Source organism: Oncorhynchus mykiss, chromosome 8 (assembly GCF_013265735.2).
Source record: "Oncorhynchus mykiss isolate Arlee chromosome 8, USDA_OmykA_1.1, whole genome shotgun sequence".
NCBI classification, from domain to species: domain Eukaryota; kingdom Metazoa; phylum Chordata; class Actinopteri; order Salmoniformes; family Salmonidae; genus Oncorhynchus; species Oncorhynchus mykiss.
This window is the reverse complement of record NC_048572.1, coordinates 52,417,168-52,435,111: the sequence shown is the minus strand read 5'-3', so window position 1 is coordinate 52,435,111 and position 17,944 is coordinate 52,417,168. Positions and strand designations below refer to the sequence as shown.

At 44.4% G+C, this 17,944-nt stretch overlaps 1 protein-coding gene across 26 annotated transcripts in view; it reads left to right on the top strand.

Moving 5' to 3' along the window:
- The window catches only part of kif1ab (kinesin family member 1Ab), a 56,944-nt gene that overhangs the window by 1,757 nt on the left and 37,243 nt on the right, over positions 1–17,944 (top strand). For all 26 annotated transcript variants that reach the window (XM_036985642.1, XM_036985641.1, XM_036985640.1 and 23 more), the window contains exons 2-12: positions 8,238–8,426; positions 10,697–10,770; positions 10,907–11,089; positions 11,799–11,867; positions 12,502–12,680; positions 12,815–12,926; positions 13,519–13,596; positions 13,818–13,883; positions 13,993–14,010; positions 14,185–14,263; positions 14,829–14,907. In XM_036985642.1, coding sequence (XP_036841537.1) covers positions 8,321–8,426; positions 10,697–10,770; positions 10,907–11,089; positions 11,799–11,867; positions 12,502–12,680; positions 12,815–12,926; positions 13,519–13,596; positions 13,818–13,883; positions 13,993–14,010; positions 14,185–14,263; positions 14,829–14,907 — 1,043 coding nt within the window. In that variant the 5' untranslated portion in view covers positions 8,238–8,320. The remainder of the gene's footprint in view (positions 1–8,237; positions 8,427–10,696; positions 10,771–10,906; positions 11,090–11,798; positions 11,868–12,501; positions 12,681–12,814; positions 12,927–13,518; positions 13,597–13,817; positions 13,884–13,992; positions 14,011–14,184; positions 14,264–14,828; positions 14,908–17,944) is intronic.

The window sequence follows — 17,944 nt, the reverse complement described above, 5'->3', positions numbered from 1 at the left end:
ATTCCATTGATTCTTCATGAACAGCCCCCCGCTAGCACCGTAGGCTGGGGTGACACTGTGTAGCTAGCTAACTAGCTAACTTGCTCGTTAGGGACACGGTGTGCTAACAAGCTAACTTGCTCGTTAGGGACACCATGTGCTAGCTAGCTAGTTAGTTAGCTAGCGAGCACACAATGTCGCCACCGCCTCCCGGACTACCAGACTAGCTGGCTAAGCTAGCACACAGTGTCCTTCGCTCTCTCCTGTTGAACACCTACCCCTGCCGTCATTAACAGAACTGCGAGAAAACTGCGCCCGACAGGCGAGGACAAAGGACACTGTCTACTGGTGTATGTTTAGCTAACTACCGTTGTCGCCCCCTCCCCTTCTTCTCTGGGGTTTATCGGCATCCAACGTTATTGTGCATTAACGCCATCTACTGTACTGGAGCGCCCAAAGTCTCCCGCCTGTCCTAGCTTAAAAATGTAACGTTCTACAGTGCATTCGGAAAGTATTCAGACCGCTTGACTGTTTCTACATTTTGTTACTTTACAGCCTTATTCTAAAATGGATTCAATTGTTTTTTCTCCTCATCAATCTACACACAGTATCCCATAATGACAAAGCAAAAACAGGTTTTTAGGAATTCTTCTAATTTATATAAAAAAAGAAATATCACATTTACATAAGTATTCATACCCTTTAATCAGTACTTTGTTGTAGCACCTTGGTAGCGATTACAGCCTCAAGCTTCTTGGGTATGACATTACAAGCTTGGCACACCTGTATTTGGGGAGTTTCTCCCATTCTTCTCTGCAGGTCCTGTCAGGTTGGATGGAGAGCGTCGCTGCACAGAGATGTTCGATCGGGTTCAAGTCCGGGCTCTGTCTGGGCCACTCAAGGACATTCAGAGACTTGTCCCGAAGCCACTCCAGCATTGTCTTGGCTGTTTGCTTAGGGTCATTGTCCTGTTGGAAGGTGAACCTTCCAACCTTCCATTTTGAGGTCCTGAGCGCTCTAGAGCAGATATTCATCAAGGATCTTTCTGTACTTTGCTCAGTTCATCATTCCCTCGATCCTGACTAGTTTCCCAGTCCCTGCCGCTGAAAAACATCCCCACAGCATGATGCTGCCACCACCATGCTTCACCGTAGGGATGGTGCCAGGTTTCCTCCAGACGTGACACTTGGCATTAAGGCTAAAGAGCTCAATCTTGGTTTCATGAGACCAGAGAATCTTGTTTCTCATGGTCTAAGAGTCCTTTAGGTGCCTTTTGGCAAACTCCAAGCGGGCTGTCATGTGCTGTTTACTTGGGAGTGTTTTCCGTGTCGCCACTCTACAGTAAAGGTCAGATTGGTGGAGTGCTGCAGAGATGGTTGTCCTTCTGGAAGGTTCTCCCATCTCCACATAGGAACCATCAGGTTCTTGGTCACCCTCCCTGACCAAGGTCCTTCTCCACCAATTGCTCAGTTTGGCCGGGCGGCCAGCCCCTGGAGAGTCTTGGTGGTTCCAAACTTCTTCCATTTAAGATTGGTGGAGGCCACCATGTTGTTGGGGACCTTCAATTCTGCAGACCTTTTTTCCTGCCCTTCCCCAGATCTGTGCCTCGACACAATCCTGTCTCTACGGACAATTCTTTCGACCGCATTGCTTGGTTTTTGCTCTGACATGCACTGTCAACTGTGGAACCTTATATAGGCAAATCATGTCCAATCAATTTAATTTACCACAGGTGGACTCCAATCAAGTTGTAGAAACAGCTCAAGAACGATCAATGCAAGCAGGATGCACCAGAGCTCAATTTCGTGTCTCCTAGCAAAGGGTCTGAATACTTATGTAAATAAGGTATTTCTGTTTTTATTTAGAAATAAATGAGCAAAAATAATCTAAAAACCAGTTTTTGCTCAGTTATTGTGGGGTTGTGTGTGTAGATTGATGAGGGAAAAAAATATTTAATCCATTTTAGAGCAAGACTGTAAAGTAACAAAATGTGGAAAAAGGGAAGGGGTCTGAATACTTTCCGAATGCACTGTAAGTACAAAGAGAGGTTCCTGAAGATGCAGGAATGCCCACGTGCCGGAACTCCCTAAAATTGCAGTCCACAATTTGCACCCTTCTCACAAATTTGGAGGTATACCTTGTAAGAGGCTATATTTGTTTCACCCGTTAGTGAGAGTGCTGTACCAATGTAAATGAGATGTGTTTGCTCAATTTTACAAGACTGTATATAATCACTATATGACAAATGTTTCTATCCCTTTGCCATGTTTGTGAGTGTAGTGTTTGTTGTTCATTTCTGATTGTCTAGTTCACTTGCTTTGGCAATGTAAACACATGTTACCCATGCCAATAAACCCCATTGAATTGTTCAAGTGAAACAAGTTCAAGTGAAATAAAACGCCAAATTGGTATGCTGATATATATAATTACATATTTGATGTTAGCAATTGCTGTACTTTTATTACAGTAACATTTAACAATAAAGTACTGTCTGCTGTATATTTACTGCAGCATTCTCTAAAATATAGTGTATTGTAGGAAAATGTTGTGGGAGGGGAAAGCATCACTGGCTCATTAACTTATTTTGAGGCGTGCCTTGTAAGTTATTTCATGCACCCGTTATTGAGAATGCTGTGTACCAATTGATATGTTGGAGTAGTTTTCTAGCTGTTTAAGGTGTATAAAGAACACATCAGTGACAGCAGGTCTTAAACTTCAAATGGTTGAATATATATCTGTCATTTTGATCTGTTTTGCACTGTAATCCCAGCCAGTTTGGAAGACTTTCAGGCCTCTAGAAGTCCAATTGCTACACAAATGCTAACATGCTTACAGTTGCATTTACTTTCTTTTTTTACCCGTGTTGCGCTGTCATTGCTCAGAATTTTACAGTAACTTACAGGAAGCTAGTGGCAAGTTACTGTGAACATAGCAATGCACTAGCCAGAGATGTGCAGAGATACATCAGAACGGTATCTTGTAACAAATCCAGGTTCATTTGAAGACCAATGCATCCTTAACTACAACAACATTCCCAGTAACGGTTACAGAAAGGGTTTACTTGCTATGACTGCTAAATACTGCCTGTTGTTGGCACTAGCTACTGGCGCTGAACATCTTCGTAAGCCCCTCAGCCCTCGTTTATAGTCGTGTTTGCGAGTGTACAATTATGTTCACTCCGGGGCCTGAAACGCCCCCGAAAACAACATCAATGGTGTAACGGTTGTCTTCCTGGGAAGGAGAGGCGGACCAAAACGCAGCGTGGTTATAGTTCATGGTTCTTTAATAAGAGACACTTAACATGAACTAACTACAAAACAATACATGTGAAAACCGAAAACAGTCCTATCTGGTGCATAGACACAAAGACAAGAAACAATCACCCACAAATCCCAACACAAAACAGGCTACCTGATATGGTTCCCAATCAGAGACAATGACTAACACCTGCCTCTGATTGAGAACCATATCAGGCCAAACACAGAAACAGACAAACTAGACATACAACATAGAATGCCCACCCAGCTCACGTCCTGACCAACACTAAAACAAGGAAAACACACAAGAACTATGGTCAGAACGTGACAGTACCCCCCCCCCCCCCCCCCCCCCCCAGTAGCTCAGGACTGAAGGATAGCTCAGGCCTGAGGGGTAGCTTAGGACTGAGAGGTAGCTCAGGCTGGTTGACGGCTCTGGCAGCTTCTGGCTGACTGACAGCTCTGGCGGATTCTGGCTGACTGGCGGCTCTGGAGGATCCTGGCTGACTGGTGGCTCTGGAGGATCCTAGGTTGACTGGCGGCTCTGGCGGCTCCATGCTGACTGGCGGCTCTGGCGGCTCCATGCTGACTGGCGGCTCTGGCGTCTCCATGCTGACTGGCGGCTCTGGCGGCTCCATGCTGACTGGCAGCTCTGGCGGATCCTGGCTGACTGTCGGCTCTGGCGGATCCTGGCTGACTGGCGGCTCTGGCGGATCCTGGCTGACTGGCGGCTCTGGCGGATCCTGGCTGACTGGCGGCTCTGGAGGATCCTGGCTGACTGGCGGCTCTGGAGGATCCATGCTGAATTGCGGCTCTGGCGGCTCCATGCTGACTGGCGGCTCTGGCGGCTCCATGCTGACTGGCGGCTCTGGCGGCTCCATGCTGACTGGCAGCTCTGGCGGCTCCATGCTGACTGGCGGCTCTGGCGGCTCCATGCTGACTGGCGGCTAAGGCGGCTCCATGCTGACTGGCGGCTCTGGCGGCTCTGGACAGACGGGAGACTCTAGCGGCTCTGGACAGACGGGAGACTCTAGCGGCTCTGGACAGACGGGAGACTCTAGCGGCTCTGGACAGTCGGGAGACTCTAGCGGCTCTGGACAGACGGGAGACTCTAGCGGCTCTGGACAGACGGGAGACTCTGCTAGCGCTGGAGAGGAGGAAGGCTCTGGCAGCGCTGGACAGACGAGGCGCACTGTAGGCCTGGTGCGTGGTGCCGGCACTGGTGGTACTGGGCCGAGGACACGCACCTCAGGGCGAGTGCGGGGAGCTGCCACCGGAGGGCTGGTGCGTGGAGGTGGTACTGGATAGACCGGACCGTGCAGGCGCACTGGAGCTCTTGAGCACCGAGCCTGCCCAACCTTACCTGGTTGAATGCTCCCGGTCGCCCTGCCAGTGCGGCGTGATGGATTAGCCCACACTGGGCTGTGCAGGCGAACCGGGGACACCATGCGCAAGGCTGGTGCCATGTACGCCGGCCCAAGGAGACGCACTGGAGACCAGATGCGTAGAGCTGGCTTCATGACACCTGGCTCGATGCCCACTCTAGCCCGGCCGATACGAGGAGCTGGTATGTACCGCACCGGGCTATGCACCCGCACTGGGGACACCGTGCACTCCACAGCATAACACGGTGCCTGCCCGGTCTCTCTCGCCCTCCGGTAAGCACAGGAAGTTGGCGCAGGTCTCCTACCTGGCTTCGCCATACTTCCTGTGTGCCCCTCCCCAATACATTTTTGGGGCTGACTCTCAGGCTTCCTTGCCAGCCGTGATCCCTCGTATCGCCGGCTCCTCTCTCCGGCTGCCTCTGCTCTCCTAGCTGCCTCCACCTGTTCCCATGGAAGGCGATCCTTTCCCGCCAGGATCTCCTCCCAAGTGTAGCAACCCTTGCCGTCCAAAACATCCTCCCATGTCCATTCCTCCTTGCGCTGCTCCTGCTGCCGCTGCCTGTCACCATGCCTCTTGGTCCTGTTGTGGTGGGTGATTCTGTAACGGTTGTCTTCCTGGGAAGGAGAGGCGGACCAAAACGCAGCGTGGTTATAGTTCATGGTTCTTTAATAAGAGACACTTAACATGAACTAACTACAAAACAATACATGTGAAAACCGAAAACAGTCCTATCTGGTGCATAGAAACAAAGACAAGAAACAATCACCCACAAATCCCAACACAAAACAGGCTACCTAAATATGGTTCCCAATCAGAGGCAATGACTAACACTTGCCTCTGATTGAGAATCATATCAGGCCAAACACAGAAACAGACAAACTAGACACACAACATAGAATGCCCACCCAGCTCACGTCCTGACCAACACTAAAACAAGGAAAACACACAAATTATGGTCAGAACGTGACAAATGGAGAAGTCAACATACAAGTGTAAGTAAAAATAAATGCAAATAAGTTAGAAATTGTGCTACTAATGACAGCACAAACACGTCTCATAAATGTTTTTGTTTGTTTATCTTTTGGAAATTGTACAAATAAAACATTTTCCTTCTTCAGAAACTCCAGCTAGGCAGGCTGACGTTAGTTTGCTAATTAATTTGCTAGTTATCACACATTAGGTGTATATTAATAACGATATACAGTATGATGACACTCGTTTTCCTAACAAAAAAACAGGAAGATAAATATAATAGCAAGGTGCAATAATTTGCTGTTAGTGAGAAAAGTGAAAATCTATTGTAACAGAGACATAGGGAGTCATGAAGCAGGTGCAGTTGGTGAGTTTAATAATAACTAATGTGGCAAGATACAAAACAAGAGCAGCAGTCTGGACAAGAAAACAGAACCAATACTGTCTGTTGAATGAGGCTACAGAGTGCTAGATAAAGGGGAAGTAATCAAGGCAGTGATGAAGTCCAGGTGTGTATAATGATGGGGCGCAGGTGTGCGTAATGATGGTTGCCAGGTGTGCGTAATGATGGTTGCCAGGTGTGCGTAATGATGGTTGCCAGGTGTGTGTAATTCTGGATTGCCAGGACTGGCGCTTAGTAAACCGGCTACGTCGTGCGCCGGGGTGGGAGAGTGGGAAATAGGCATTTATTTCCTATGACTTATTTCATTTCCATGATCATTGCAGAATAAATTCCTCACCTTTTCTGACTGTGATGTTTTCCTATTCGCGAAATAGCCTATAGGCCTTCAACAAGTTAAGATAGGTTACCATTTGTCCCATCTCTCATTTAATTGCACCCAGATTACAGTAGTAAATAGATAAGCTATTTAAAGTATTTTGCTCTATTTGATCCGAGACAGTTCACCTTTTCCATTGACGTTTTGTAGGCTACGTCTGAATACTGTACTGTCAAATTTCCAGAGCAGACAATATTTCACTTATAAACATAGTACATGTATCATAACCATTGCAAAATAAATTCCTCACCTTTTATGGCCACGATGAGTTCATATTCCCCAAGTAGCCATACAACAAATTATTGAGCGCACCTCTCATTGTGCCTATTCAATATTATAATTTCACATTTTTATGTCCGAAAGAGAGTGCGGTTTACATACAGTAGAATTTCACAGGTGAACAGACAGTTGATCTTTTGCATTGATGTGTGTAGGCTACCACTGTATGTGGGCTTACTGTAGGCTAGTTTAGATTAGAAAGTAGAAAATGTTTCAGAATTCGCAGACAGTGCAGCATATTTAGGTTCACGAAAAAGTAAATACAAAACATTATTGAATTAAAACAATCTGTTTACAGGTTCACAACAATGTGCACTTTCTTTCAGAAACGGTCAGATACAGCAAATGTCACTGCAAAAGAAAACATTCTGCCAACATCTCTAAAGACATTTGATCAAGTTCGCCATGCAATGCTATTTCCTTAGATACAGTCTTGGCCTAATTCCAATTCCTCCCCAGTATACAGAAAATAAGGGTGTTATTGTCACTATAAAAGGGGTTATTTGCGGAGGGATAGGGTTCTACCAAGAACCGTTTTGATCAGAAGAACCCTTTTTGGAAAACTACCTAGAACCTTTATTAACATCATATGAACTGTTTTTGGAAGTCTTTGATGATTCCTTGGAAGGCAAGAAGTGTTCTACAAAGACCCATATATAATTTTTCCCAGCATGCTCTATTACAGGTAGTGTTTCAGAATGGTTTGTTTTACTGTAATATCTGTGGTTTTGCATGTACATTGATTGGTTGATACATTTTATGTTGCACAAATATAAATAACATACAGTTTTCTAAACGAATCCACTCTGTTAGTAATTGGATTTATGGCACCCGTTACTGAGATGGTTGAGACAGTTTAGATGTTTGAGGTAGTCTCAATATTCCATATTCCCTACCTTGGCAGTCGAGAATGCAGGTTGCGGGTGATTAACAATTCCACTTGTTGGATATCCTAACTCTGGCTGGATTGCAGTAAGAATTACACATCACTTTATAAGCCAACATTGTAAACCAGGAGATTCTTAACATCACTGTGTTAGGATAAAACTTGGCCCTTAAAGAAAGGTCTTCTGATACAGTAAATATTATGTATTGTCATAATAAGGCTGATGGGCTCTATACATTCATAAAAAGTGTTTTCGTTAGAACCCTTCGTAGATGGCTTAGGAAGAACCTTTAGATGATAAAATGGTTCATGGTAGAACCATTCATAGACGACTCTAGGCAGAACCATATTTTATGCATGGGGTTCCTTGAAAAACCCTACATAGAGGGTTCTGGATAGAACCCTCTGCAAAGGGTTCTACCCAGCACCAAAAGGTGTTCCCCTGTGGGGACAAACCGAAGAACCCTGTATGGTTCTACTTGGCACCTTTTTCCCTAAGAGTGTATAATGCTCGTTCACAGTTTCACGACATGTCTGATTCATAACGGGAAACATGCGCATACGTATGGCGTACGCCAAGTTTATACACCTCAATATTTTTGTGCGTGCGCAGTCTTTTCTTAGATGATGGCATTACAAATTCGTTCAAATTAGATCTTCAATCAAATCACCATCTCACTATGGCTTCCCTCTCCACAGGTGTTAAGCATCTACCTGGTGACAAGCCCCTCCTGACTGAGCCCCTCTATAGTCGCGGGCGCATCCCCCCACTGACAGGCATCATGGCGGGAGCTTCAGTGAAGGTGGCCGTACGGGTCCGTCCCTTCAACTCTCGAGAGATCGGGAAGGACAGCAAGTGCATCATCCAGATGTCAGGGAACACCACAAGTGAGTATTGCATATTTGCATGATAAGAAATGTCTATTATATTGTCATTGGTGTAAGAAAACACATGGACCTGAGGTCACTCTGAGCTTTGCTCTTTCGTTTCTAGGTTACTTCTTGATTAACCTGGGATGGATGTTAATTGGCCCCCAAATCAGAAGGCCTATCCAGGGTTGGGCTACCACAACCAAAACAAAACATTTCTATTGAAGTATTTCAAACCTAAAATATTTTAGTTGGGCCAAGTCAACTGATGAGGAAGTGATTTGGGGCCCGCCATGCCTACGTACTGGTAGGGGAAATATTAGAGTCTATGTAGGTAATGTTCTATACTAGTAATGTCTCTGGAATATGTATTGATGAATCCTCGAAAGGCCTTCCATTGGGATATACAGCATTTCCAGTCTGATAACTCCAGGCAGAGATGTTCTCATCAATAATGAATGTAGTTTGATGAAATATTTACTAATGTGGTCTGCTTTAGATTGGGCTTTTAGGAGACAGCCTCATATGGCATTTTAAATGGTTTTGGAGGTGCTATTATGCATTCCATCTAACACCATCTCAAGCTTATTTTAATAAATTCATCACAACATAGACCCTTCATGGTGGATTCCGATCATCTCTACTGTAGAGAATCACTGAAACATTGCGCTTCTGCCATTTTCTGCTTGGTGCTCGGAACACATGCTTGAAAGCGACAGGATGGTGGGTAGTGAGGCGTGCAACACATGAGACAAAGGCTCCAATGAGAACTGAGAGCCTCTCTCTGTGTGTATGTGTTTGTGGGGGTGACCTCTAGAGCTTCTCATCCCTCATCACATGGCCCAGAGGGTCCAAAAGGCCTCGTTGTTTCTGTCTCAGCTGAGACGCTAGGTCAGATGATATGTGTGTGTGTGTGTGTCATATTCTGCTTCTTTGTGCCTGTCAACGGTCTGATGATGACCTCATTCCCACAGTCTTTAGCATGGCACAGATTCGGAATACTCAAAAATGGCTTCCTTTCCTCTTCCTGACTGATGTGAAAGTACTGGACCGTTGAAAGTAATAGGGAGGACGGCAAATAGCAATATCAACCATCCTCTTCAATTTCACCTTTCCAGTCAATACAAGCGAACAAGGATGAGGAACTAGAAAATACGATAGGAAATAGTTGTCCTCTCTCTTGGATGCAACTGTCTCAGGAGGACTGAACCACATTATTCTGTTCCACACAACAAAGACTTCCAATTTGGCTGATCACATATCCCTATGAATACCTGATGCACAATATATAACCCACAAACCCAGTCTATTGAAGTGCATAAGTGACATCATCATAGGTCAGTCACCACTGAGGATGCTGCTGTATTAACCAGAGGAACATCATCACTATTGCATCACTGCAGTACCTACACTGAGTACACAAAACCACTCAGTGTAGGTACATAGACATAGATTGACCAGGTGAATCCAAGTGAAAGCTATGATCCCTTATTGATTTTCACCTGTTACATCCTCTTCAATCAGTGTAGATGGAAGTGGAGGAGACTGGTTAAAGATGGATTTTTTAAGCATTGCGACAATTGAGACATGGATTGTGTATGTGTGCCGTTCAGAGGGTGAATGGGCAAGACAAAAGATTTAAGTGCCTCTGAACAGGGTATGGTAGTAGGTGTCAGGCGGAAAGGTTTGAGTGTGTCAAGAACTGCAACGCTGCTGTTTTTTTTTCGCGATCAACAGTTTCCTGTGTGTATCAAGAATGGTCCACCATGCAAAGGACATCCAGCCAACTTAACACAACTTTGGGAAGCATTGGAGTCAACATGCATCCCTGTGGAACGCTTGCTACACCTTGTAGAGTCCATGCCCCGACTAATTGAGGCTGTTCTGAGGGCAAAAGGGGGTGCAACTCAGTATTAGGAAGGTGTTCCTAATGTTTTCTTAACTCAGTGTATATGGACCACAGACAGTGGCTGCTAACAGGAGCATGATCAACGTTTGTGCTTTGGCCATTCAAGCCTTCACAGAGAGGCACTTGCTCAGATTTCCCCAAACGCCTGGCCTAATTTCAGATTCCACCAGGTCTACAATTATCCCTAAAATGATGACAATGCATTTTGCACTAATTATATCTATGTAGCCAGCCAAAGACTCTTTCTAGTTGCTATTTACATTTGGTCTGCCATAGCCAAGAACTACACAGTGTTTCACCATAGCTTACTTTCTGCTAGTTTATGGGCTTGGTCTGGGCACTTCTCTAACCTTTGTTTACTTGTTGTCTGTGCTTTTAGCAATCATAAACCCCAAACAGCCGAAGGAGAACAAGAGCTATAACTTCGACTACTCTTACTGGTCACACACAACAGTGAGTTTCACCACATACACCTGAAAGACTTGAATATCATGTGTTTCAAGACCATGCAAGCCATGAGCTCTGCATTCACTCCGTAATAGCTAACTAACGGTGTATTCATACTCAAACACTGTCTTTCTCTCTGCAGCCGGAGGACATCAACTATCATTCCCAGAAGCAGGTGTACAAGGACATTGGGGAGGAGATGTTGCTGCATGCCTTTGAGGGATACAATGTTTGTATCTTTGCCTATGGCCAGACTGGATCTGGGAAGAGCTACACCATGATGGGCAAGCAGGACCAGAAGGATCAGCAAGGCATCATCCCTCTGGTAATCTGGATGGTTGGATGGCTGGGTGGATGGAATGATGGATGGGTGGGTGGGTTGATGGATGGATGAATGGGTGGGTGGGTGGAAGGGTGATGGGTGGAAGTGTGGATGGAGTAATGGTGGAATGATGGATGGGTGGGTGGATGGAAGGGTGGGTTGATGGATGGATGAATGATTGGGTGAGTGGAAGTGTGATGGGTGGAAGTGTGGATGGGTTAATGGTGGAAGAGTGGATGGATGTATGGATGGAAGGGTGAATGGGTGGATGGAAGGGTGGGTTGATGGATGGGTGGGTGGAAGGGTGAAGGATGGGTGGAAGGATGGATGGATGGATATATGGGTGGATGGATGAATGAATGAATGAATGAATGACAAAATGTAGTTAAACATCATATAATGTAAAGTTACTTCATCATGTCAGATACGGGATATTTGGAAACCCATTTAGCTTTATGCCAAAAACATCAAAGCCTTTAATTGATAATACAAATGCTGTGTTCATATCAGGGTTGGGGTAAATTCCATTTAAATTCCAGTCAATTCAGAAACTAAAACAAATTCCAATTCCACATTTTCCTAATTGAAAAGCATTGAAGATCATTGGAATTTCAGTGTACTTCCTTAATTGGATGGAATTGAAGTGGAATTGACCCCAACCCTGGTTCATAGCCGAGTCTAACAATGCTCCTCCATGTTCTCTGTCTGCCAGCTGTGTGAGGACCTCTTCACCAAGATAAGTGACAGCAATAAGGAAAACAGCTTGTCCTACTCCGTGGAGGTGAGTGCTCCCTCTAGTGGTTTGAGAATGAGCTTCTATACAGGACAGGCCCACTGCTTATCAGTGGGGTAGGGCTTTTACTTCCTGGGTGATACATACTGAACAAAAATCTAAAGTGTTTGTCCCATTTTTAATGAGCTCAAATCAAAGATCCCAGACAAGATCCCATACTGTATGCACAAATTTGTTTACATCCCTGTTAGTGAGCATTTCTCCTTTGACAAGATAATCCATCCACCTGACAGGTGTGGCATATCAAGAAGCTGATTAAACAGCATGATCATTACACAGGTACACCTTGTGCTGGGGACAATAAAAGGCCACTCTCTAAAATGTGCAGTTTTGTCACACAACACAATGCCACAGATGTCTCAATTGGCATGCTGACTGCAGGAATGTCCAACAGAGCTGTTGCCAGATAATTGTACGTACATTTCTCTACCATAAGCCGCCTCCAACGTCGTTTTAGTGTACATTTCCGAGTTAAATGCACTCCATTAATTTTGCTCTGCATATGTTAAGAGTTCAGATAAGAGTGTCTTCTCTGCCCCAAGGTGGTGTTGCTCAATAGACATTTGATTGGCACTTAGTTATCTTGATTGGCACTTCTATAGAGTATTGACAACCTCCACAGGTGAGCTACATGGAGATCTACTGTGAGCGTGTGCGTGACCTACTGAACCCGAAGAACAAGGGGAATCTGCGTGTGAGAGAGCACCCCCTGATGGGGCCCTACGTGGAGGACCTGTCCAAACTGGCCGTTACCTCCTACAATGACATCCAGGACCTCATGGAGTCTGGCAACAAGGCCAGGTAAATGGGACTTAGAATGGATGGATGGGTGGGTCGGTGGATGTGGGGGGTGGATGGACTGGATAGATGGATAAATAGGTGGATGGATTAATGAATGGATGGATGTCATAAGGTTAAATTATTTCTTCCTTCAGGACGGTGGCAGCCACCAACATGAACGAGACCAGCAGCCGCTCTCATGCTGTCTTCAACATCATCTTCACGCAGAAGAAACACGACATGGATTCAGAAAACACATCTGAGAAGGTACTGCGCAGACTTAATAACCAGGTTCAACCTCATATTCAAGCTATTGCAATAGGTTGAGGCCATAGAGTTATAAACCCCTACAGATGTAGGATCTTAATTTGATCACTCTTGTTGCTTTGAAATTTGTAGTGCATTCCAGGTTTCAAACGGCTTTTAAAGTTTGTAATTTCCACACCAAAAGAAATCAGACATGATTCGCCCTAAAGAAAAATGTATTGACCTCTACAAAAAATGTCCATTAATTATAATCCACATAATAACTCACATTTCCTCTTGCTGCTGGGATTATTTTCCTGCTGTAGCAAACTGTCTCAAATTAAGATCCTCCAAGATGCCTCACACTAGGGTTTTGTAACACTTTGACCTATGCATGGTTTATAACTCTTATGATTGAGGTCTATTGCCATGCTATCTGGACATCCACTGTGTTATCGTTCATGATAACACTACTCATTACAGATAAGTCCTCAAAGAGAGTTTCTTGGGGCTACCACTGTGCATTTGGAATCTGGGCATTTCCCACTGTGATACAGAGTATCAAAGCAGATTCATGCCAAAACAAATGATAACAGAGAGTTTCTTGTTGCAGGTGAGCAAGATCAGCCTGGTGGATCTGGCTGGGAGTGAGAGAGCAGATTCTACAGGAGCCAAAGGAACCAGGCTGAAGGTGAGAGGCTATTTTGGGTCAACTTTTATGGGCTGAATCCGACCCCCCAGTGATATCAATGTATGAATTCCTCTGTTTCAAGTTAACATTTCAAGTTGACATGTCTATGAACTTTACAAAGCCTCTAGGCTCTGTTTCTCAAGATTGTGAACTGTGTAGTTGTTTGTGTTGCACGCAAGGCTTTTCGTTTGATTAAGTGTGCCCCATCTGTTCCTTTTCAGGAAGGAGCAAATATCAATAAATCTTTGACCACACTGGGGAAAGTCATCTCTGCATTAGCTGAAGTGGTGAGAGTCTATAGTTTTCAGTACACAACTCTTTGTCTGTATGGTCATTGAAGGAATTTTGGTAAGACTGCCAATGAATTAAGTTCGGTCAATTTATTTTTCTTTCTAGGACTCAGCACCAAATAAGGTACACAATTTCAATGACTTCCATTTTTTTTCTCAGAAAATATTTGGGGAAATGGTATTAAGAGATTGGGAAGTAGATGATTCACAAGCGTTTCTTCTTGTATTTCCCAACAGGTAAATGCACTTTTATTGAGACAGTATCCTTATCCTAATTGTTAAAATGAACTGTTAACAGAACAAGAAGAAGAAGAAGGTGGAGAGCCACATCCCCTATAGAGACTCAGTGCTGACCTGGCTTCTCAGAGAGAACCTGGGTACGTACTTTCCACTTACTAGCCCAGAACCTGCCGACTACGCCAATTGTAACATTCTTAGCACTGTTTGCTATTTTGTTTAATTCCCCTGCAGATGATGATTCAAAGCTTTTATTCAACTTTTCCATCATTTCCACGGTGAACAATTCACACGTCTATAAACATATTAGATGCCCATATCCATCCAAGCAGCTTACAACTCAAATCCCACTGGTTTTCAAATACCTGTTTGGTTGTTTCCAGGGGAAAAGATGGGCAACCAACGCCCCCCCCCCCCCCCCCCCATTATTTTGCAGGGGGCTGCAGCAAACAAAACATCAATAAACATAAGACATCCAAAGCACACAAGACCTGGCAACCTACCTTCTAGTCCTCCCTTACCTACCTGACCAGCCGCGGCCCCCCTTTCCACCTACTAGCCCAGATCCTGCCGACTACGTCAAATGTAGCATCCTTATCACTGTTTACTCTTTTGTTGAATTCCTCTGCAGATGCCCTTTAAATAATCTTTCCTCCTCTTGCCCTCATCCCCAAATGAACCTCTTTGCCCCTTTCTGTCCATTAGGAGGTAACTCTCGCACCGCCATGGTGGCAGCCCTCAGCCCTGCTGACATCAACTATGACGAGACCCTGAGCACCCTCAGGTAACAACCCAGCTCTGAGGTCAAATGCTCAGGTTAAAAAAAACGTCAAATCCATAGTTATTCTGTGACCCTACAGTACTTCAGTATCACTGTCATTCTCTGTGAGGATCAGTTTTAGTTCCAGCCACCTGCCTCCTTATAAAGTAATGTACACAAGTGTAATGGCTACACACAAAAGTGGTTCTAAATAGTACAAGACAGGGGTTATTTTTGGTGCTTTATAGAACCCTTGTTTGAAGGTTCAATAAAGAGCCATGCTCATCAGGTTCTAAATGGAACCTGTATGGTGCTAAAAATAACAATTTCCTAAGGTTCTATAAAGAACCATTAACCCTTTAACAGGCAGCTCAACTGGGCAGTTGAGCTAATTTTGACAAACAATTTTAAATTCAATTAAGCATATGCATTTTGTTTGGCATATTTTATCATCTCATCCAATGTAATTTAGTAAATTGATCATGCGGTCATTGTTATTGGACTCACATATTTTTTGAAACATGCATTCAAAAATGGTTGAAAACCAGCAAGTGAACGTCATTTACCAATCATTATCATTAATTATTAACTAATTGTGTATAAAATGGACAAATTCAACGTTGGCAAATGTTGTTGACTGCCCATTAAAGGAATGCTATTAAGTCAAAGCTAGTGATAATGGACAATGGAGAAATATTGTTATGGGACTTTCTTTGTCTGTGCAAATACAAAAATCCTTTGAAATTCATATCATGATTCAATGTCTGCCTGTCATCTTCTATATGATTCACAATATCATTCAATACATGTCATTTTACTGGTATTCTAAGCATATAAACTGTAAACACATTAAAAAGTCTATGCAAATTCAGATAGAAAACTAGTTTACTCCAAATGGGCAACTCAACCGGCTGGTTGAGATGTTTGCAATGCATTATCTATCAAAGTTTAAGTCATGCAAAGAAAAATACCTCAATTATGGCCTATACTGAGGCTAATACACATCTTTTACAGAAACATATACGTTTTTCTTGGTGTGCCAGTTAAAGGGTTAACAATGGTTCTATATAGCACCATTTATTATTATTTTTTAATTAAAAATCAAAAGCTGAAATGTCTTGAGTCAGTAAGTATTCAACCCCTTTGTTATGGCAAGCCTAACTAAATCCAGGCTTAACAAGTCACATAATAATTTCGATGGACTCACTCTGTGTGCAATTATGGTGTTTAACATGATTTTTGAATGACTACCTCATCTCTGTACGCCACACATACAATTATCTCTAAGTTCCCTCAGTCTAGCAGTGAATTTCAAACACAGATTCAACCATAAATCAATCAAATGTATTTATAAAGCCCTTCTTACATCAGCTGATGTCACAAAGTCCAGTACAGAAACCCAGCCTTAAACCCCAAACAGCAAGCAATGCAGTGTAGAAGCACGGTGGCTAGGAAAAACTCCCTAGAAAGGCCAGAGCCTAGGAAGAAACCTAGAGAGGAACCAGGCTATGAGGGGTGGCCAGTCCTCTTCTGGTTGTGCCGGGTGGAGATTATAACAGAACATGGCCAAGATGTTCAAATGTTTATAGATGAACAGCAGGGTCAAATAATAATAATCACAGTGGTTGTCGAGGTTGCAACAGGTCAGCAACTCAGGAATAAATGTCAGTTGGCTTTTCATAGCCGATCATTGAGAGTATCTCTACCGCTCCTGCTGTCTCTAGAGAGTTGAAAACAGCAGGTCTGGGACAGGTAGCACATCCGGTAAACAGGTCAGGGTTCCATAGCCACAGGGAGAACAGTTGAAACTGGAGCAGCAGCACGGCCAGGTGGACTGGAGACAGCAAGGAGTCATCAGGCCAGGTAGTCCTGAGGCATGGTCCTAGGGCTCAGGTTCTCCAAGAGAGAGAAAGAAAGAAAGAAAGAAAGAAAGAAAGAAAGAAAGAAAGAAAGAAAGAAAGAAAGAAAGAAAGAGAATGAAAGAGAGAGAAAGAGAGAGAGAATTAGAGAGAGCATACTTACTTTAAAACAGGAGAAATACTCCAGCTATAGCAGACTGACCCTAGCCCCCCGACACATAAACTACTGCAGTATAATACTGGAGGCTGAGACAGGAGGGGTTGGGAGACACTGTGACCCGTCCGACGATACCCCCGGACAGGGCCAAACAGGCAGGATATAACCCCACCCACTTTGCCAAAGCACAGCCCCCAGACCACTAGGATATCTTCAACCACCAACTTACCATCCTGAGACAAGGCCAAGTATAGCCCACAAAGATCTCCGCCACGGCACAACCCAAAGGGGTGGGGCGCCAACCCGGACAGGAATATCACGTCAGTGACTCAACCCACTTAAGTGACGCACCCCTCCTAGGGACGGCAGGGAAGAGCACCAGTAAACCAGTGACTCAGCCCCTGTAATAGGGTTAGAGGCAGAGAATCCCAGTGGAGAGAGGGGAACCGGCCAGGCAGAGACAGCAAGGGCGGTTCGTTGCTCCAGTGCCTTTCCGTTCACCTTCACACTCCTGGGCCAGACTACACTCAATCATAGGACCTACTGAAGAGATGAGTCTTCAATAAAGACTTAAAGGTTGAGACCGAGTCTGCGTCTCTCACTTGGATAGGCAGACCATTCCATAAAATTGAGCTCTATAGGAGAAAGCCCTGTCTCCAGCTGTTTGCTTAGAAATTCTAGGGACAGTAAGGAGTCCTGCGTCTTGTGACCATAGCGTACGTGTAGGTATGTACGGCAGGACCAAATCGGAAAGATAGGTAGGAGCAAGCCCATGTAATGCTTTGTAGGTTAGCAGTAAAACCTTGAAATCAGCCCTTGCCTTAACAGGAAGCTAGTGTAGAGAGGCTAGCACTGGAGTAATATGATCAAATTTTTTGGTTCTAGTCAAGATTCTAGCAGCCGTGTTTAGCACTAACTGAAGTTTATTTAGTGCTTTATCCAGGTTGCCGGAAAGGAGAGCATTGCAGTAGTCTAACCTAGGAGTGACAAAAGCATGGATACATTTTTCTGCATCATATTTTGGACAGAAAGTTTCAGATTTTTT